The sequence below is a fragment of the Chrysemys picta genome, chromosome 5, assembly GCF_011386835.1.
Source record: "Chrysemys picta bellii isolate R12L10 chromosome 5, ASM1138683v2, whole genome shotgun sequence".
Taxonomy (NCBI): domain Eukaryota; kingdom Metazoa; phylum Chordata; order Testudines; family Emydidae; genus Chrysemys; species Chrysemys picta.
Genome location: NC_088795.1, coordinates 46,664,418 through 46,682,267, shown reverse-complemented (window position 1 = coordinate 46,682,267; position 17,850 = coordinate 46,664,418). Strand labels below are relative to the sequence as shown.

At 41.2% G+C, this 17,850-nt stretch overlaps 1 protein-coding gene across 1 annotated transcript in view; it reads right to left on the bottom strand.

Moving 5' to 3' along the window:
* Window positions 1-17,850, bottom strand: part of LOC135972111 (UPF0462 protein C4orf33 homolog) — a 34,151-nt gene that overhangs the window by 12,257 nt on the left and 4,044 nt on the right. Inside the window, exons 3-5 of the mRNA XM_065597711.1 lie at window positions 15,070-15,250; window positions 10,008-10,068; window positions 6,402-6,450 (exon numbers count right to left, since the gene is read on the bottom strand). Coding sequence (XP_065453783.1) covers window positions 6,402-6,450; window positions 10,008-10,068; window positions 15,070-15,250 — 291 coding nt within the window. The remainder of the gene's footprint in view (window positions 1-6,401; window positions 6,451-10,007; window positions 10,069-15,069; window positions 15,251-17,850) is intronic.

The following is a 17,850-nucleotide window of genomic DNA, read 5'->3' as shown; positions in this document are numbered from 1 at the left end:
AAGAACATACAACTATAAGTACAACTATCTATAAGAATTAACTGGATAAGCTAGGGAGAGTGGAGAACAGCTATGCTGCGCTCCACAGTTCCAACGACCATCAGGGGCGGTAAGAAGGAACTGAGGGGGCGCTGGGTCGGCTGGGGTATATATCCGACACCATGAAGGCGCGACTCCAGGGGGCTCCACAGCCGACCCACCGGGTGTTGCTAGGGTAGAAAATTTCTCCGACGATCGTGCACGCAGCACGCGCACACCTAATTGGAATCGATATGAGCAAGCACTCGAAGAAGAATCACCTGTTCCTAAAATCAAAAGTAATTTGTTTCTCACTGCTGGGAAAAGACCAGTATTGTAAACAGGAGACTATAAGCATAGCAATATGCGGTTAAATTTAATTTTTCAAAACATGAAAAAGTAATTTCTTTATTTCTCCCCCCACACACACACACTTTTAAATGTTCATAAGTAAAGGAACACTATCAAAGTGAACATTAGTTAAATGTAGTTTCACATACAACATCCATCTGAGGCCTACAGTCATTGTTTATGGTTTTAAAATTCACACCCTTGGTTTTGAAAATTTCTCTCTCCCCTGTTACCCTGTGAAAGACCCAAAAATAACTGGATGAACTGACTCTATGGGGGAAACAATGAAACTGATTATACAGGTCAATTATGTACTAAATAAACAATCTGACAGAGCAAAAAGAAAACAAACAGTCTCTCTCCCTCTCTTTAGCCTCAGTTATAGTAATCTTAGGTGTTACAATACCTGTAACAGGTCTGTAACAACATAAGTGTGATTTTTATGTTGATAGAGTCCCTTTTTACAATAGCAATCTCTGGGTTGGCCATTTCCTGGAAGTGAAACACCAGTTGCTGGAGACAAGGGGCTACATGAACATTAAGGCCCCTCACTCAGCTGGTCAATACTCCATCAGCCATCATTGCTTAAATATTAGCAATATTTCATCCCCTGGGGCAAGTTCTGGGAGTTTTGCCATTTATTTCAACAAGAGCAAGACTGGGACTTAACTACAAGAACGCTTTTTAAAATTGCACTTTACTCACCTTAAAAATCCTTTGTCAATACAGGAGGTGAAAATTTTCTGATGAATTCTCACAAAGGTACAGTGCATCATTACTACAGTGTACGGACCTTACAAAATCCATCTGCCAAAGATTTCATGCAAGACAGAAACCTGTTCAACTCAACAGAAGCCTCAAGTGCAGTGTTCAGTTAACTGACACTGTGAGCCAACAGTAAAAGTGTATGTGCAATCTATACAAGGATTTCAAGGGATATTGGACTGCGCAGTATTTAAGTATTAATAAAAATAAATAAAAGGTCTAAAGTGGCCTCAGTTGCTTACATGGTGTAACCGAAATTTTGTGTAAGAATGTGTCTAGTGGTGATTTTTTTTTATTATTAATTTGATGGTTACATCCATGGAACCAATTTACAACTGATTGGCAGGCATACAGGTATTACTCAAATAAACTGTACTATTCCTATGATTTATGTTACAGGAATAACACAAATGATAAAGTGAAATTTATTGACCCTGATTACAACCAAGAAAAAAAACAACGGAAGGGGAAGAGGATAAAGAGAGCAGTGATTGCAATTTGCAAACCTGTCAGTAAAAAAAAAAAGTGGAAATCCATTATTTTTTAAAAGATATTACAGAAATTGTTTTACCATAATTATTCTCAATCTATTTTTTAAAATCATTTTTTAAAACAAATGACCTGTATTTAATCTTGAAGCTAATATTCCTCAGACAGAGACCTACCATGAAGTGAAATAGTTGGCAAAGTTAACAACAGGGTAAAATGAACACCATTTTGCATCTTCCTAGGACTCTCATTGAGAAATAAAGTTATTTTATTCTCATTGTAAAAAAAATCCTGTACAGTGAGAAAACGTATTTTATAGTCATTTTTTAAATGTTTTCATTTTCAGAAAAGGGATTTTAGGGATTTTTCCTTTTTTAAACATATTTTAAAAATTGTTTTATTGTATTTCTTTTTAATCTCCTACAAAGTAGTAAAAAACAAATTAAAACATAATGTAGAATATGAACATCAGGTCCCTATATAATATGCACTTCCTGAGCTTAAGGAAGTCTGGGAATGTTACAGCGGTCCTTTTTGAAATGAACCAGTCAAAACTAGTCTATGAGAGCCAGATTTTCAAAAGTGCTCAACTCCCATATAAGCACCTAAATAAAGTGTCCAAATCTCCTTTAAAGATTATCTGCAATGGAAAGATATGGCTTTGTATCATTTTCTTTATATTTCATAAAGAAGCTGAAAGTCTTCAGACATTGGAGCATGTATCTTATCCATCTATTTGTCTAATCTCTCTTTTGTACTGGACCCATTATTGTGATATCTCAGTAAACCTGATTAACTGGGATGGGAAGAGGTCTTTATTCAGGTTGTTAAAAACAATTTGTATTTTGTTCCTATTCATTAACTCAATCACCCTATATTAACTGTGAAAAAAGTCTCTGTAAAAAGATTCAGCACACCTGTCAATTCATCTGACGGCTAAGGGAGCTCCTAATATACTTTGCGTTACCCCACAAGTTTACCAACAACACTTCTTTGAAATTAAGAAGCCAGAAAGAGATGAAATTTAATAGTGCAAAGTGCAAGGTCATGCACTTAGGAACTAACAACAAGAATTTTTGCTATAAGATGGGGATTTATCAGTTGGACGAGACAGAGGAGGGGAAAGATTGGGGTGTTGATCATAGAATGACTATGAGCCGCCAATGTGATGTGGCTGTGAAAAAGGCTAATGCATCAGGAGAGGTATTTCCAGTAGAGATAGGGAAGTGTTAGTACCATTATACAAGACACTGTTGAGACCTCTTCTGGAATACTGTGTGCAATTCTGGTCTCCCATGTTTAGGGAAAATGACTTCAAACTAGAACAGGTGCAGAGAAGGGCTACAAGGATGATCAGAGGAATGGAAAACCTATCTTATGAGAGGAGACTCAAAGAGCTTGGCTTGTTTATCCTAACCAAAAGAAGGCTGTGGGGAGCTGATTGATCTCTATAAATACATCACAGTGGGCATGAACAAATGGATATAAACTGCCCATCAACAAGTTTAGGCTTGAAATTAGGTGAAGGTTTCTAACCATCCAGAGGAGTGAAGTTCTGTAACAGCCTTCCATGGGGAACAGTGGGGGCAAAAAACCTAACTGGCTTAAAGACTGAGCTTGATAAGTTTATGGAAGGAACAGTATGATGAGATTGCCTACATTGGCATGTAGCTGATCTGTGACTGCTAGCAGCAAATATCTCCAACGGATGATGATGGACGCTAGATGAGGAGGCCTCTGAGTTACTACAGAGAATTCTTTTCCCGGTGTCTGGCTGGTGGGTCTTGCCCACATGCTCAGGGTTTAGCTGATCATCATATCTGGAGTTGAGAAGGAATTTTCCCCTAGGTCAGAAACCTTCCTCCGCAGCATGGAGCATGGCCCACTTGCCAATTTAAACTAGCGTAAATGGTGGTTTCTCTGTAACTTGAAGTGTTTAAATCATGATTTGATTATTTCAATAACTCAGCCAAAGGTTATTGGTGTATTCCAGGAGTGGATGGGTGAGGTTCTGTGGCTTGAAATGTGCAAGAGGTCAGACTAGATGATCATGATCATCCCTTCTGGCCTTAAAGTCTGAGATTGGACATTTATATGGATAAGAAGAAAATCCAGTTATAATAGTCAACGCTAGCAAAGCATATTGGAAGAAAGATAAAACTTCATGGGTCGGGGTATAAGACAATCTTGAACTGTTAGGGGTTAAGAGTAGGCCTTTATGGAGAGCAGATTACTCAATATCTGCATACTGCGCAGTTCGTATGCCTTCCTCTGAAACATTTGGTACTGGCCACTGTCATGGACAGGATACTAGACTAGATGGACTATTGGACAGAACAAGTATAGCAGTTCCTGTTTTCCTACTTTCTTAACACTAGAGAAGGTTAGACTTTAATATTTCTAATGTTAAAAACAGCAGGAAAAATATTAAAAATAAAGCAACGCTTCTAGGTCTTCTCTATACACCATAAAGATTTTTTAAAAGGAACAAACTCAATTTCTCTTTTCTTTTCGGGATCACCTTTACAGACTTTTCCACTGCAAACATTTAGAGAAAAACCATCAATATTCAGGGGTAGACAGTAATCTTACAATCTGCCCTTAATAATCTGCCCCAGGAATATTTCAGTTCTTTTCCTTGCTTCCCTCTTGCTCTAGCAGAGAAGTAAGCTGCACCATATGCCTTTTTCTGGAGCAGCTCACTTTCCTCTGTGTGCCATCTCAGCTGTGCCAACACATTGAGGGGGCAGAACCAAGACTATGCCCATTCCCAGACCCTGCTAACCAATTCTCCACTCCCCTGCGCAGGAAGAGGAAAAGCATCTTGGTGGTAGTTGCTCTCTCCCTCACATATGAGCAGCAAGCACAGGTGAATCAAGGGTTTTCGTGGGCTCATTTGTTCCCTTGTGTGAGTGCACAGCTAGGGTCATGATCTGGACCTCACATTTTCACATAGTTGCGAACAGGTAAATTATGTAAATCTTCACTAGCTTCACTCATGTGTGCCTATTTCTGCAAGAACAACCTAGGCACCTAGTTTTGAGCATTTAGTTCATAATATTTTATGTTCTATGCCAGAGGTTTCCAATCTGTAGGCTACAGAACACTTACTGGTAGTCTGTGGAAAGCTGGCTGGTCATTTGCTGTTGGATCTCCTACTTCTTTCCAAATACTATAATGCATTGGAGACAACTAAAAAGGCATTAAATACTTCTCTAACAATACACCTCTACCCCGATATAACGCGACCCGATATAACATGAATTCGGATATAACGCGGTAAAGCAGTGCTCCGGTGGGAGGGGAGGGGAGGCGGAGCTGCGCACTTCGGCGGATCAAAGTAAGTTCGATATAACGCAGTTTCACCTATAACGCAGTAAGATTTTTTGGCTCCCGAGGACAGTGTTGTATCAGGGTAGAGGTGTACTTGCTATGTAGATAATAGCTGTAGTTTAAAGATTATGAATTGGAAAGATAGGGAGTGAAGGATAGTCCACAAAACACATTCACTAATAATTAAGGCTACGATTTAGTCACAGAGGTCACGCCAGTCATGGATTCTGTGCAGGGCCGGCTCCAGGCACCAGCATTCCAAGCAGGTGCTTGGGGCGGCAATCTGCAAGGGGTGGCAGTCCGTGTGTTTTTGCCCCCCAAGCAGCACGCTGAATTGCCGCCCCGCACGGCAGGGGCAGTCCATGTGCCTTTCGGGCGGCACGCGCGTTTCTGCGGCGGCGGCGGCAACTCGGCAGCAGCTTCTATGTTCAGCTGCCCGCGGTGGCGGCAATTCAGCTGCTTCTGTCTTCCGGCTGAAGACAGAAGCTACTGCCGAATTGCCGCCACGGCGGAAATGCACGTGCCGCCCGAATGGCACACGGACTGCCCCAGTCGTCTGCAGTGGCAATTCGGCGCGCTGCTTGGGGCGGCAAAAACAGTAGAGCCAGCCCTGATTCCGTGACTTTACTGGACCTCCATGACTTCGACAGCTTCAGCTGTCCGCAGCTGAAGCCAGGGCTGGAGCTGGGGCTATGCTTCCCACATAGCCCCGCCATTGGGACTGCAGCCGGGGCTGTGCGCTCCTGCCCCACGATGGGGGGCAGCTCCTGCCCCAACGCTTGCAACAGGGTCACAGCCGGTGCCATGCGGCACGGGCCACAGTCGGGGCTGTGCACCTCTGCCACACAGCTTGTACGGTTATTTTTAGTAAAAGTCAGGGACAGGTCAAGGGCTCCATGACTTTGTGTTTGTTGCCTGTGACCTGTCCCTGACTTTTACTAAAAATAATCGTGACAAAAATCTTAGCCTTACTAATAACATATGGTCCATCCTGGGAAATAGTTTGAGAATCTTTGTTCTAAGCTATAAAACCAGCCTGCAGAGGGAACACAAACTAATTCCTGCCCTGTAAGGTGCAGAGTCCCTTCTGTGAGATACATCATTGAGAGCTGAGGAGAGATGGCACCATGCAGGAGGTACCTTGCAGAATCAAGCCCTAAAATCCCTGCCCTTGGAACTTTTTTGATATCATTGAGATCAGAGCACAAATACAGTAATAAATAAAAGACCCTTGTTCATTTGTGCTCCTTAAGACACAAAGATCAAAAATAATAATATTGCCAAGTGGAAAAATAGCAAAATTAGTGATGAAAGAAATCTTATTTCTGCAGAGATATTACAAGCAACTGAATACAAGGGAAAACACTATAACAAGTACTTAAAAAAAACAAAGCTGTTTTTGGTTTGCATTTTATCATAAAATGTTTCTGTGGAACATTACTCACTTCAAAACAGTTTCCTCCAGAGAGCAATAATACAAGATGTTGTCCATGCCTAGCCAAAGACAAACATGAGGAAAAAAAAGATAATTTCAATTATAATGTCAAAACAAAACAAATTCTATAACTAGCTCAGAGTCCTCCCTTGTAAAATATTGAAGAATTTAATTTAACATCTAATCTCATCTTCAATTAATCAGAAGCTTGTTCCCTGAAGACTCCAGTCAAGTTGACTGATCTATCCTAATTCCCACTGGTAATGGAAGTGACAAGCATATGCATTCACACACTTTAAAGGCAGTGGTCTATTTTATCCCCATTAGAATAGATTACAACAGTGATCAGTTCAAATTAAAATGGTACCCAAATTTAAGTTATGTCTAGACACAGAGAATAAATCAAAACTTCATCATCTAACTTTTTTGCTACATCAGAAGTTAATTACTACATAGGAAAATCAATTTAAAGACCAGCTGCTTGGATTCATTTTAATAATGTTCATCACATTGTACATAATCTGTGATGAATTCTATAAACAAGTGCCCCAAAGATAGTAAGATTTCAGCATCCTACCAGCCCACAATCAATGTAACATCTTATTTCACATAAAGGGAGATATATCTATCGTTTATGTCAGTGTTAAATAAATAACTTCCATTTACTCAAACCTTTGTTTACAAACTCAAACTCCCCCTTCTCCGTAAACATGAAGAAGGTATGATTGCTTGATCTTTCAATAATTATATATATTTTAAATAATATGTTCTAGTTAGTTGCTTAGAGACCCACAGTTAATAATACAGCTTGATCCAGATGTGGTGACAACTTGCAGCATATTGTATGCTTTTTAAAATGCTGTGCCGCTACGGATGTGATATAATATTTGCAGTATTTCATTTACAATAATGGGCCCTGAACCTGTGAGACACTGAGCACCCTCAATTCACCCAAGAGAACCCATGAAATTTGAGGGTGCTTGGCAACCTGAAGAAGGTACTCAGCAACTCATAGAATTGGGCCCAAAATTTGCAGAATTAGGACTGAAGATTTTATGTGATTTTTAAAAATATATACATTATTAAAATAAGCAAAATGACATACAAGGCATATTTCTAGCCGGGTACTCTGGAAATAACAGAGTTTTGAATTAACAATCTTAGGAGGGGAACTTGAAATTTGAGAACTGGACATCTAGAGTAGATTGTTTTCATTAAGGTCCAAATTCTCATACTCCTACTTACACTGCGTAGTGCCACCAATAGCCCCCGATTCCAAGGGAAATATTTGAGGACTAAGCATCTCACAGTCATGAATTGAAAAATGTATGCTTAAAGACAGATGAAATGTGTATGTGCATGCAACTCAAGAATGCTCACTTTTGAAAAAAATGATGAAGAGGCAGCAGCAATTGGGTTAACCCACCCCACATTAACATTCTTAGCTTTCACCATTTCATCCCCCTGGTCTTTGTCCTACATTTTTAAGAAAGCTTAATGCCAGTGTCTCTTGTGGTTTAAATCTATATGATGTCTCAGAACAATTAAAATTTTTAATATAAGACTTCTGATCAATTGAACCTAAAAAAAAAAAAAAAAATCCCAAAACTCCACAAACACATAGGAACACATGGTCCTTAACCTACTCTTGTTGCTGAAAGTTAACTAGGTCTGTAAGCAGTGGAGTGGTTAATTTTCTACCAAGAATCTCCATATGTTACAAATAAAGCCAATAAAAATAAATAGATCACCATGATACACAGCATCTTCAGGGTCTAGATGCACTTATGAGCTGCCTAAGTATCTATCTGGTAACTTCTGATAACATCTGAGTCTCTTGCCTGACTTCTAATGTGGTAATCTCTCCATTCCCTATTCATTATTTTAATTTGTAATATGGTATGTGCTAAGATACATCACAACCATAATCAGCACCCCCCAAGAAACAGGTAGTACTAGATGACTACCATTATTTTTTCTAGTTACAAACAATTAAATATTGCACATAATCCCTGAATTTTTTTTTAATAAACAACCCCACATTTATGACCAGAATTAATTAGTCAGATTACAGCTGGCTGCAATGCCACAAGCAGTAAGAGTTCTAAATAAACCCGTCAATAAGTAGTGTATATAAATGCCTAATTTCAAGAGCAGTACGTTTAATAGTTTATATGAATCTTCACATTTTTTAAATTTAAAAAATAAGTGATTATACATTTGCTGCGACTCAGAAGCAGTTTTCCATACATGGGAAGGAATGCAGGATATGTTCCGTTAAGTGCAAATGGAGCAGACAATTTTTCTAATTAATAAACATAAACTTTGAGTGACAAGCCAAGAGCTTTCATGGATGAACTAACATTCTGAGTCTTTAGTCTCTCGGGTTTATAGGTTATGGGGGCAAGAGAATCCAAAGATCTCTGGGGCCATGGATGAGAAAAAAATTGATAAAATAGCTGTCACTAGAACTGGCCAGAAAACAAGGATTCCATTTTGTGAAAAATTTTGAGGTTTTGACATTTGGTTCCATTCTGATGCAGAGCAAAACCAAGGCTTATTTTTTTGCTGAGATAGAGAGGCCCTAGGTTCTCCAAGTGGTTAATGGCTAGATATGTTTCCTTACCATTGGGCTGTTTTGGGATCTCTCTCTTTCTCCCCTCCCCCCATCCTGGACCTGAGAAACTCTCAACATACCCAATATGGTCTGAAAAAAGTTTTTGTTTCAATTAATTGCCATTTTCTAATAAAAAAAAGTTGTCAAAGAGTTCTAGACCAGCATTAGCTACCAAACTCTGGAAAACATTAAGATATTTAAACTCCTTTTTATATCACTGCATTTCTGCATTTCCTTTTCAATAATTTCTCATTACCTATGGACTGGAACTTTTCCTGTGTAATTAGCATTCTTTGTATGCCTAATTTAAGGCAAAAAGCTGCTGGAATCCTCTGCAGCATAAAACAGTGGAGTAGGGAGGAAAATCCTTCCAGGTTTATTCATACTATGGCCAAACTGCCACCTATGTAAAGTTTTCTCTGTTCTTTATCTGTGTTACTAAGAGCAGAAGTGATGTTGGGAGTGCAGCTGGGGAGTCCTTTTACAAGTTCCAAGGTTGCAAACAAATTACAACCTAGAATGTTGTTGAGGTCCACAAGATATGCACAGTAAGATATGTGTAAGAGCCGGGACAGCAATGTACTTCAAACAGAGTTGTCAAGGAGGGTATAAAACTGGAATAAAGTTTTAACTGCTCAAAGTAGCTTTCCCTACCCACCCCGCAAGCCCTGACTGCAGCACCAGGCCTGACTTGTCATCTTATGTTCATCCAGCCGCTGACTTTTCCTCTCCAAGTGCAGCACGTCCATATTCCCCTCACTCACACTCTGGCCTCCAGTTCTCCCTGTCATAAGTTACACCCATCTATAAACTGTTTCATTAAAAAATAGTTAATGCCTGAAACTAATGCCCCCAGGTTCAATGTACAGTATGCAACTTACAAAAAAAAAAAAAAAAAAAAAAAATCAGCAATACCTCTGAACATAAAGGTTACAAAGTGCAAGGATTTAGAGGAGAAACATCAACAATGCATCATCAGTATTACAAATCAAAACTTACGGGCAAAGTTCCACTTCTAGATAGTCTTTAGTCTCACTATTCAGAAAAAAGGATTCAACAACTGTAAAAACAAAACAAACACACAAAGAATTCCAAGAATTAAGAAAGTTTGTACTTGGGAAAAGAAGAAAAAAAAAACCTCTGCATAAATCCGGAATATGCCCCTGCAAGTGGAATGCTAAGTATTGATTAGGAGGGCTTAAGTGACCAATAAGGAAATAAGGGGAAGCTGTCAGCAAGACAACACCAAGGTAAATACCATAAGGCTACTGCCTGTGATTATATCTGTGGGATAGTCTCAGTCTTCACAGGTAAACCACATGTCCTCTAAATTATTCTTTTACTCGTCTTTAAGATGTTTCAGGCATTGCAGAGTTGTGAGGATGGAAAGACTGCCTCAATAATGTGATAATCATATTATGAATATATGAGTGTATTTTTCCGACAGGACAAATACAAATACTGTCTGTGGTGGGATGTCTAGGCATGCATACTGTGTAGTTAAACACCGATATATTTGGAAGGGGACAGATTTGGTATTGAAGGAATAGGGTAGATTGGTCTGCTTTGGCCTAACCCCTGAAGTGATCTGCCACCAAAAGAAGCCTTTAAATAAAGGTTTACCAGGATTCTAAAAGGTTTGGTTTGACTTTTTAGTGAAAATTCTGATTGTTCTGACCCAGACTTCCCCTGACTGATAAACACTCTTTTGTTTCTGCATTGCAGCATTGCACTTTGTAATGGGTAAACAATCCAAAATATGAAAAAATGCTACTGTTAGAGCTGGGCAACATTTTTTACCAAAAAGTTTTCTTGAGGAAAAATTGCTTATTTAAACATGAAGTTTTATTTACAAATTGTTGACATCTTCAAAACGTTCCGTTCCGTTTTTTCAAAACTTTTTGGAATATTTTTAATCAACTTTATTATCAAAAATCATCATCAACTTTTTTTCTTAACTAAAAATGTAATTTATGTTAAACAGAAATGTTTGTAAGATGCAGTTTTCAGTAAATGAAAGTGTTCAATTTCAAATGCAATTTTGATTTAAAAAAAACCTGACAAACATTCACAAAAAAAACCCTGACAAACATTCACAAAAAACAAACAAACAAAAAAAGCCCCTTTAAAACCCTGCAAAATAGCAGATTTGAAAGTTTCTCAGGAAATTGTTTCTTTTTCAATCAGCTTCAGCCAGCATGTCTATATGAGTAATTTTAACTGCAAACCTTCTTAGACTTCTAGAAAATTAATATTCCAAAACATGTTTTATGTTCATCTGTCGTCAAGTTGCTCCTAAATATAACTGTTTATTTTATATGATTAATTTTAGCAATTCTTCTCATACATACAGAGCATGATATTTTAACTCAGAGACTCTTAATTTGTTATCAAACTAAATATTTTTCATATCTTGACACAACTGATCATTTTGAGGCACACCCTACAGTGCACCAGAAAAAGGAGGAGATTGAGATAGTTCTGTTCCCTTCCAACCTTGGGTGCAAAGGACATTCCATCTACCAAACAAAAACATTTGAATGCATCCCTATGATCTGTGAGGCAAAGACAAAAGAAAACTAGGGCTCCTAGTGATTTACAGAACTCCAGATTGAAAGCCTGTCAACTTCCTGGAGGAACTTCTGGAGCTACTGTCCAGCATGGTATTGGAATCCCTCAGATTCCTGGTCCTCAGTGACCTTAACCTCCATATAGACAATGAACATGATACAGTAGTACTTAATCTTATGGCCTACATGGAAACCATGGGATTCTCCCAGGTGGGCTCTAGATCCACACATGCAAATGGACATATGTTGGATCCTATCTTCAGCCTAGGAGTGTATATTGGGGACATCAACAATACGATCATAACCTCGTCTAGGCAAGATCATAGCCTTCCCTCCTTCCCACCATGATAGTGAGCATCTAAATGCTGGTCCACCCCTGAAGATTCCTGAACTCTCTAGGTTTGCAACTCAGCCCAGGAGGCCAAGGTGCTGATGAGTTAGTACAACAGAACCATCACTTGATGTTAAATACCACTGATGCCTTTTGTCTCAAGCCACGCGTTCACCCAACTTGACCAGGAAGATCACCTTGATTCACAGATTAAGCACTATAGAAGACGCGCATAGGCAGAAGGTTAGAATGCCCATGGTACAAAAAGACACTTTGAAGCCACCCAACAGCAGCACAAACAACTCTTACAGGACTACACCACTGCAATAAGGAGGCAAAATAAGCCTTCTACCCTGTGCAATCAATGCAACTAGCGGAACTAGTTCATAGAGTAAACCAGCTAATCAATCTCGACTGCCTAGCCCAGATATCAGACTCATGCATCAAAAATTTTTGAAGAGCTGTCAGTGTACTTCACTGATAAGATCAATACAAATACATATGGACTACATATTGGGAAAAAACGGAAAAGAAAATTTCACTTCTGAACAAATTGTAATATCCACCCTGCCACTCCTGACTGAGTTTGGCCCTATCACACATGCTAAAGCTCAATAAGCCCGGAAATATATTAAAGCCACAACCTGTGAAAGGGATCGGTGTCCCCCTTGGCTGGTAAAAGCCAGCAAAAAGCAACTATGCACACTACTAATGGAAATAGTCATTGCCTCCTTCAGAGACGCATACCTACCAAACTTCCTGAAAAAAATCGAATAGTTTATTTGATACTTAAGCCATCACTTGACCCTGAAAACCTCTCAGCTAACAACCCATTTTCAACCTCCCATTCCTAGACAAAATAACTGAGAAAGTAGTAATCAAGCTCCAACAATGCTACATAAGCCAACACCTTAGATGACTCACAAGCCAGTTTCAGACAACAGCACAGAACATAGACAGCTGTGGTGACACTAAGAGATGGCATTCCTATGGCCATGATCATAGGCAAGATTTCTAGGCTAGTACTGCTGTACCTCTCTGCAACTGTAGACAAACTGGACCACAAGGTACTGCTAACACTCTTACATGACACAGCAGGTGTAGATAGCCCAGCAGTACAGTGGTTCTAATTGTACCTCTCCAGAAGAGCTCAGAGTGTGGTGATGGTTCACCCTCTCTGAAGGCCCTCACCTGTGAGGTCTTACAGGGATCCATACTATCCCTGCTTCTTTTTTAGGGGGGAGAAATAGCTCAGTGGTTTGAGCATTGGCCTGCTAAACCCAGGGTTATGAGTTCAATCCTTGAGGTGGCCACTTAGGGATCTGGGGCAAAATCAGTACTTGGTACTGCTAGTGAAGGCAGGGGGCTGGACTCTATGACCTTTCAAGGTCCCTTCCAGTTCTAGGAGATGGGATATCTCCATTAATTCTATTCTATTCTAATTCTATTCTAATTCTTAATACCTACCTGAGAGATAGTGAGAGGCCATGGGATCAGCTGTCAACAGTATGCTGATGACACTCAATAATATACCTCATCCTCAACTGATGCAGCCACCACCACTACTAAAATGTAGAACACCTACAAGAAATCAGCTCTTGGAATAAGAGCAGCTGTGCAAGCTGAACCCATGTGAGACTGAAGAGGTGCTCAATGGAAAGGCAAAATGCTATATAGCAGCGGATCTCAAACTTTAGCAACCTGATGACTCCCATTTTGATTTAAAATGGTTCGGGGACCCCCAGATCCCCAGCTCAGCCCCAGGCCCCTCTCCCACTCCACCCCTTCCTCCAAGCCCCCACCCTAACCTTGCCCCTCCTCTTCCCCACCCCCTCCCCTGAGCACCCTGTCCCTGCTCCTGCCCCTCCCTCCCAGCACCTCTTGCATGCCACTCAACAGCTATTCCCTGGTGTGCCGAGGCACTGGGAGGGAGGGGGAGGAGTTTATCAGCAGGACCTGTGGCCCTGGACATGATTCCTCCCCCTAGCACTCTCTGTCCCTACTCCTGCCCCCCTCTCAGCACCTCCTTCATGCCACTGAACAACTGTTCCCCAGCGTGCAGGAGGCGTTGGGAGGGAAGTGGAGGAGTTGAGGGAAGGAGAGGGAGGAGTTGATCAGCAGGACCCAGGGACCCCCTGGAGTACCCTCGCAGACCCCAGTTTGAGAAACGCTGCTATATAGAACTATCAGACACACTGGCCCAGTCTTCCATTGAAAGTATAAAGTCCCCATTTGTCAAAGTGGTGCACAGCCTCACTGACTTTTCATTAAGTTTGGATGACCAGGCAGCATCAGTATTTAAAAATGCCTTTTTTTTTTAAACCTCCAGCTTCATTCTTTCCCCACACATGAACACCTGCCCAAAGTGATCCATACATTCATCACCTGGGAGATGGATTTCTGAAATTCACTGTATCTGAAACCAAACTTTAAGACCATGTACAGGCTTCAGCTGGTACAAAATACAGTTGGTTGCTTCTCCAGAATAGAGTGCACCATAAATAAGCACAGAAGGCCTGTTCTCAAATCCCTCTACTGTATCCTAGTTAGCTTCAGTTGCTAGTTTAAAGCTTTAGTCCTAATCTTCAAAGCAATTAATGCACCAAGTCCCACCTTCCCAAATTTCCATTTATGATCCATCATGACAACTGTGATCTTCTGGGACAATGCAGATCACAAAGCTCAAGACAAAATAAGTGAGAGCTGGGGACAAAGCATTCTCAGCTGAACAGATCCAACTATGGAACAAGCTTCCAGAGGTCTAAAGTTACCCAATACATTTCTTTGAAAATTGTACTTGCGAGAGGGTCAAATCCTGGGAGTGGGGGAGGAGTAGGAAGGTATAAATACTCTTCAAGCGCCACTCAAGGTAAACTTTGTTCACTTGAGACAACAAAATAAGACATTAAATTTTGCAGAACTTCATAATATTATCATCCCTCTCTTTTCTTGCATGATTTGATCACCGGTGAGCTAATAAGAATGTTGACATTTAAATTACCATTAGAGTCAATACTACTTTGAGTTAATGGGAGAAATTCTCTCAGAGCTATTTCAGGCTGTTTGCAGTCAGAGGCAGACATACATAGGTGTTAGTGTTTTTCCACATTCTGAAATCTATCTCCATAACCGTGTGTGTGTGTGCATATATATTTCTCACCTTCGTAATCCCAGAGTCCATCAAAAGGCTTTCCTGGCTCACCAGATGGGGCAGAAGGATCATCAAAGAACAGGGAATTCACTTCCATTATTAATCCTTGGTCACCTGCCTTAAATCTGATGATCACTGGCTCATGCATCACCTTTATGCTGTCCCAGGTATTTGTAATCTTGTATTCCAACTACAGAAGATTACAGAAGAGGAAAAAGAAATAATGTAAAATGGGTAAATGCTGGGTACCATCCTGTGGTATTGGGGACTGTGCCTTAATGTCTTATTAGCAAAAGCAGTATAAAGTTACCATTTATTTTGATGGATTCTGAATGTATGGGATCCTTTAAAGGGGGAAAAAAAGACTAAGGAGTCATCATGTCTGCCCAGGATATAGCAGCAATTAAAAAGTCAAATGAGATGATTGGATGCATTAAAAAGGCATAAAAATGATGATGATGCTAGGCTGAACAATGATCTCTCTTTTGGAGTATTATGTATCATTTGGCTGTCTGAGCTGATGTGCCAATGCAACAGCACCTCTTTGGCCAGAAAGAGCATTGCACCAGAGGTTACTTGATTTGGCAGGGCAGTCAGTCAGCTCCTCCTGCCTGCGTCTCTGTGGTAGCCCCATACTGGGCTATGGAGGTTGTTAGCCTCAGTCTCATTGGGATGTGCAAGTTTTCTCCTTATACTTGGCATGGTCAGCTGATCCGAGTGCTCAAGGGTCTGAAAATTCTTTGCATTCTCTAGTCTCTCAGAGAACCCAGACCTGCCCACTCCACTGGGTTCCAGCACAGAACCCTAAAACCAGACAGACAGAATCAGGCCTCAACAACTCCTCCTGCTGTGCCCTGAACTACTTCCTACCTTGCATCATTTCTATAGGCTTTTCCAGCCTGTAGATCCAGTCATCCCTTGTATGGGTGCTGTCTCTGCACAGCTTCTCAGCACCTTGCTGGAACGAGTTTCCTTCTCCAGCCTGCTTGCTCCCCTGGCAGCCACTCCACCCCTCTACTTCCCAGCTCTTTTATTTTCCCAGCCGCTGTGAGGCTACCAATCACCATTGACTAGCAGCACAGTACAGACCTGTTGACGCGCGGATATCAGGAGTCAAGCCGTCACGACCACGTGTTAATGGACTGCAGGTTAAGAGGGCCATGCTGAAAAAAAGGGTCTATGATTCACTTAGAAAAAAACGCCATTATTTTCTGTTCTTTCTGGCTCGCATTTTTTTTCTTTCTTATGAAGTCTGTCAGTCGCCGCAGATGAATGATTTCAACATTTTCCGCATTTTGCTCCTCCACAATGACTAAGCATGCATGATACGTCTTTACCAATATCGGTAAAGACATACAACACGTTTCTGCTCTGCACTTCCTGTCGATTTCTAGGTCAGTGAGTTCTGACACTTGCAAGTTAAAGCGCAATAAAGGAGCCCCGGGCACATTAGCTCACTACCCGTCCACGCTGGCAAGGCACGCAGAGCGCTGTGACTCCGCAGCTACAGTGCTGCTGGTACTCCACCTCGGCAAGTGGAATAATGTTTGCTGCACCCCCGCCGCGGCGCCAATGTGAATGAGGTGTTGCATTACTGTGCTCTGTTTGACCTCCAGAAACGTCCCATAATCCCCTTAAGTCAAATGGCCACTCTTGTCATTGTTTTGAACTCGCTGTAGGAATGCAGATATGCCCTTTCAAAGCTCCGTTTCTGACAGCTGGCTGCTTATCTGCTCTGGGACAAAGGAACCATTACTGAGGAATGCTGCTTGCTTTGAATGAGAGAGAGAGGGATGTGGGGGGGGCTGAGGTCTGCTGCTGTCTGAACTTACAAGACAGCATGCTGACACGCTCTCAGCCCCCCAAAAACCCACTCTCTCTCCCTCTGCATACAACACAATCCCTGTCACAATCCACCCCACCCCCCACATTTGAAAAGAACGTTGCAGCCACTTGCATGCTGGGATAGCTATCACAATGCACTGCTCTTTGTGGCGTTGCAAGGGCTGCTAATGTGGCCATGCTAGTGCGCTTCCAGCTGAGAGCGTAAACATTCGGCAGCGTTTTCCCTGCTGCAGTCTCCGAAGGCTGGTTTAACTCCCAGTGCTCTACAACTGCAAGTGTAGCCATGCCCTTAGTGAGCAAATCTGTAGTGCTACATAGCAAGTTCCTGTACTGCATGTCAATGAGTCTCGCATGTTAAATAGATAGACTGGGAGGCATGGCGCTACCGCATGTTAAGCGGATTCGCGCGTAAACGGGTCTATACTGTACCTGCATTAACCTCTTGGTTGCCAGGTCACCATGTGATATATATACCCCACAACAGGCCTCCTCAGGCAAGAACATATATAGTAGAGAGTGAAATGATCCACAAGGGGCAAAAAAAGGAGGTACAGGTCAAATATGATTTATAGATTATTACATTTTAAAAAAACTATATTAAAAGAATGTTACGGTTGCAAAGTCAAGCACTCAAAATTTGGGAAATGCCTGAATTAAGGTTGCCCGTGCAATCTTAATTTGACTACTTGTGAATATGCATTATGATAGTCTTTAATAAAATAACCACGTACAGTACACCCTCGCTATAATGAACCCCTCAGGAGCCACGCTCTTTGTTCATTATAGCCAGGAGTTCGTTATACCAAAAGAGACCCATGGGGGGGACAACAGGTCCTCCAGCTCCAGGGCTGCTATCTCCTCCAGCTTTCAGCCCCCGCTGCAGCCCCAGGGCTGGAGGAGCTGTCAACTCCCACTGCAGCAGCTGGGCTCAAGGTGGGATCCAGG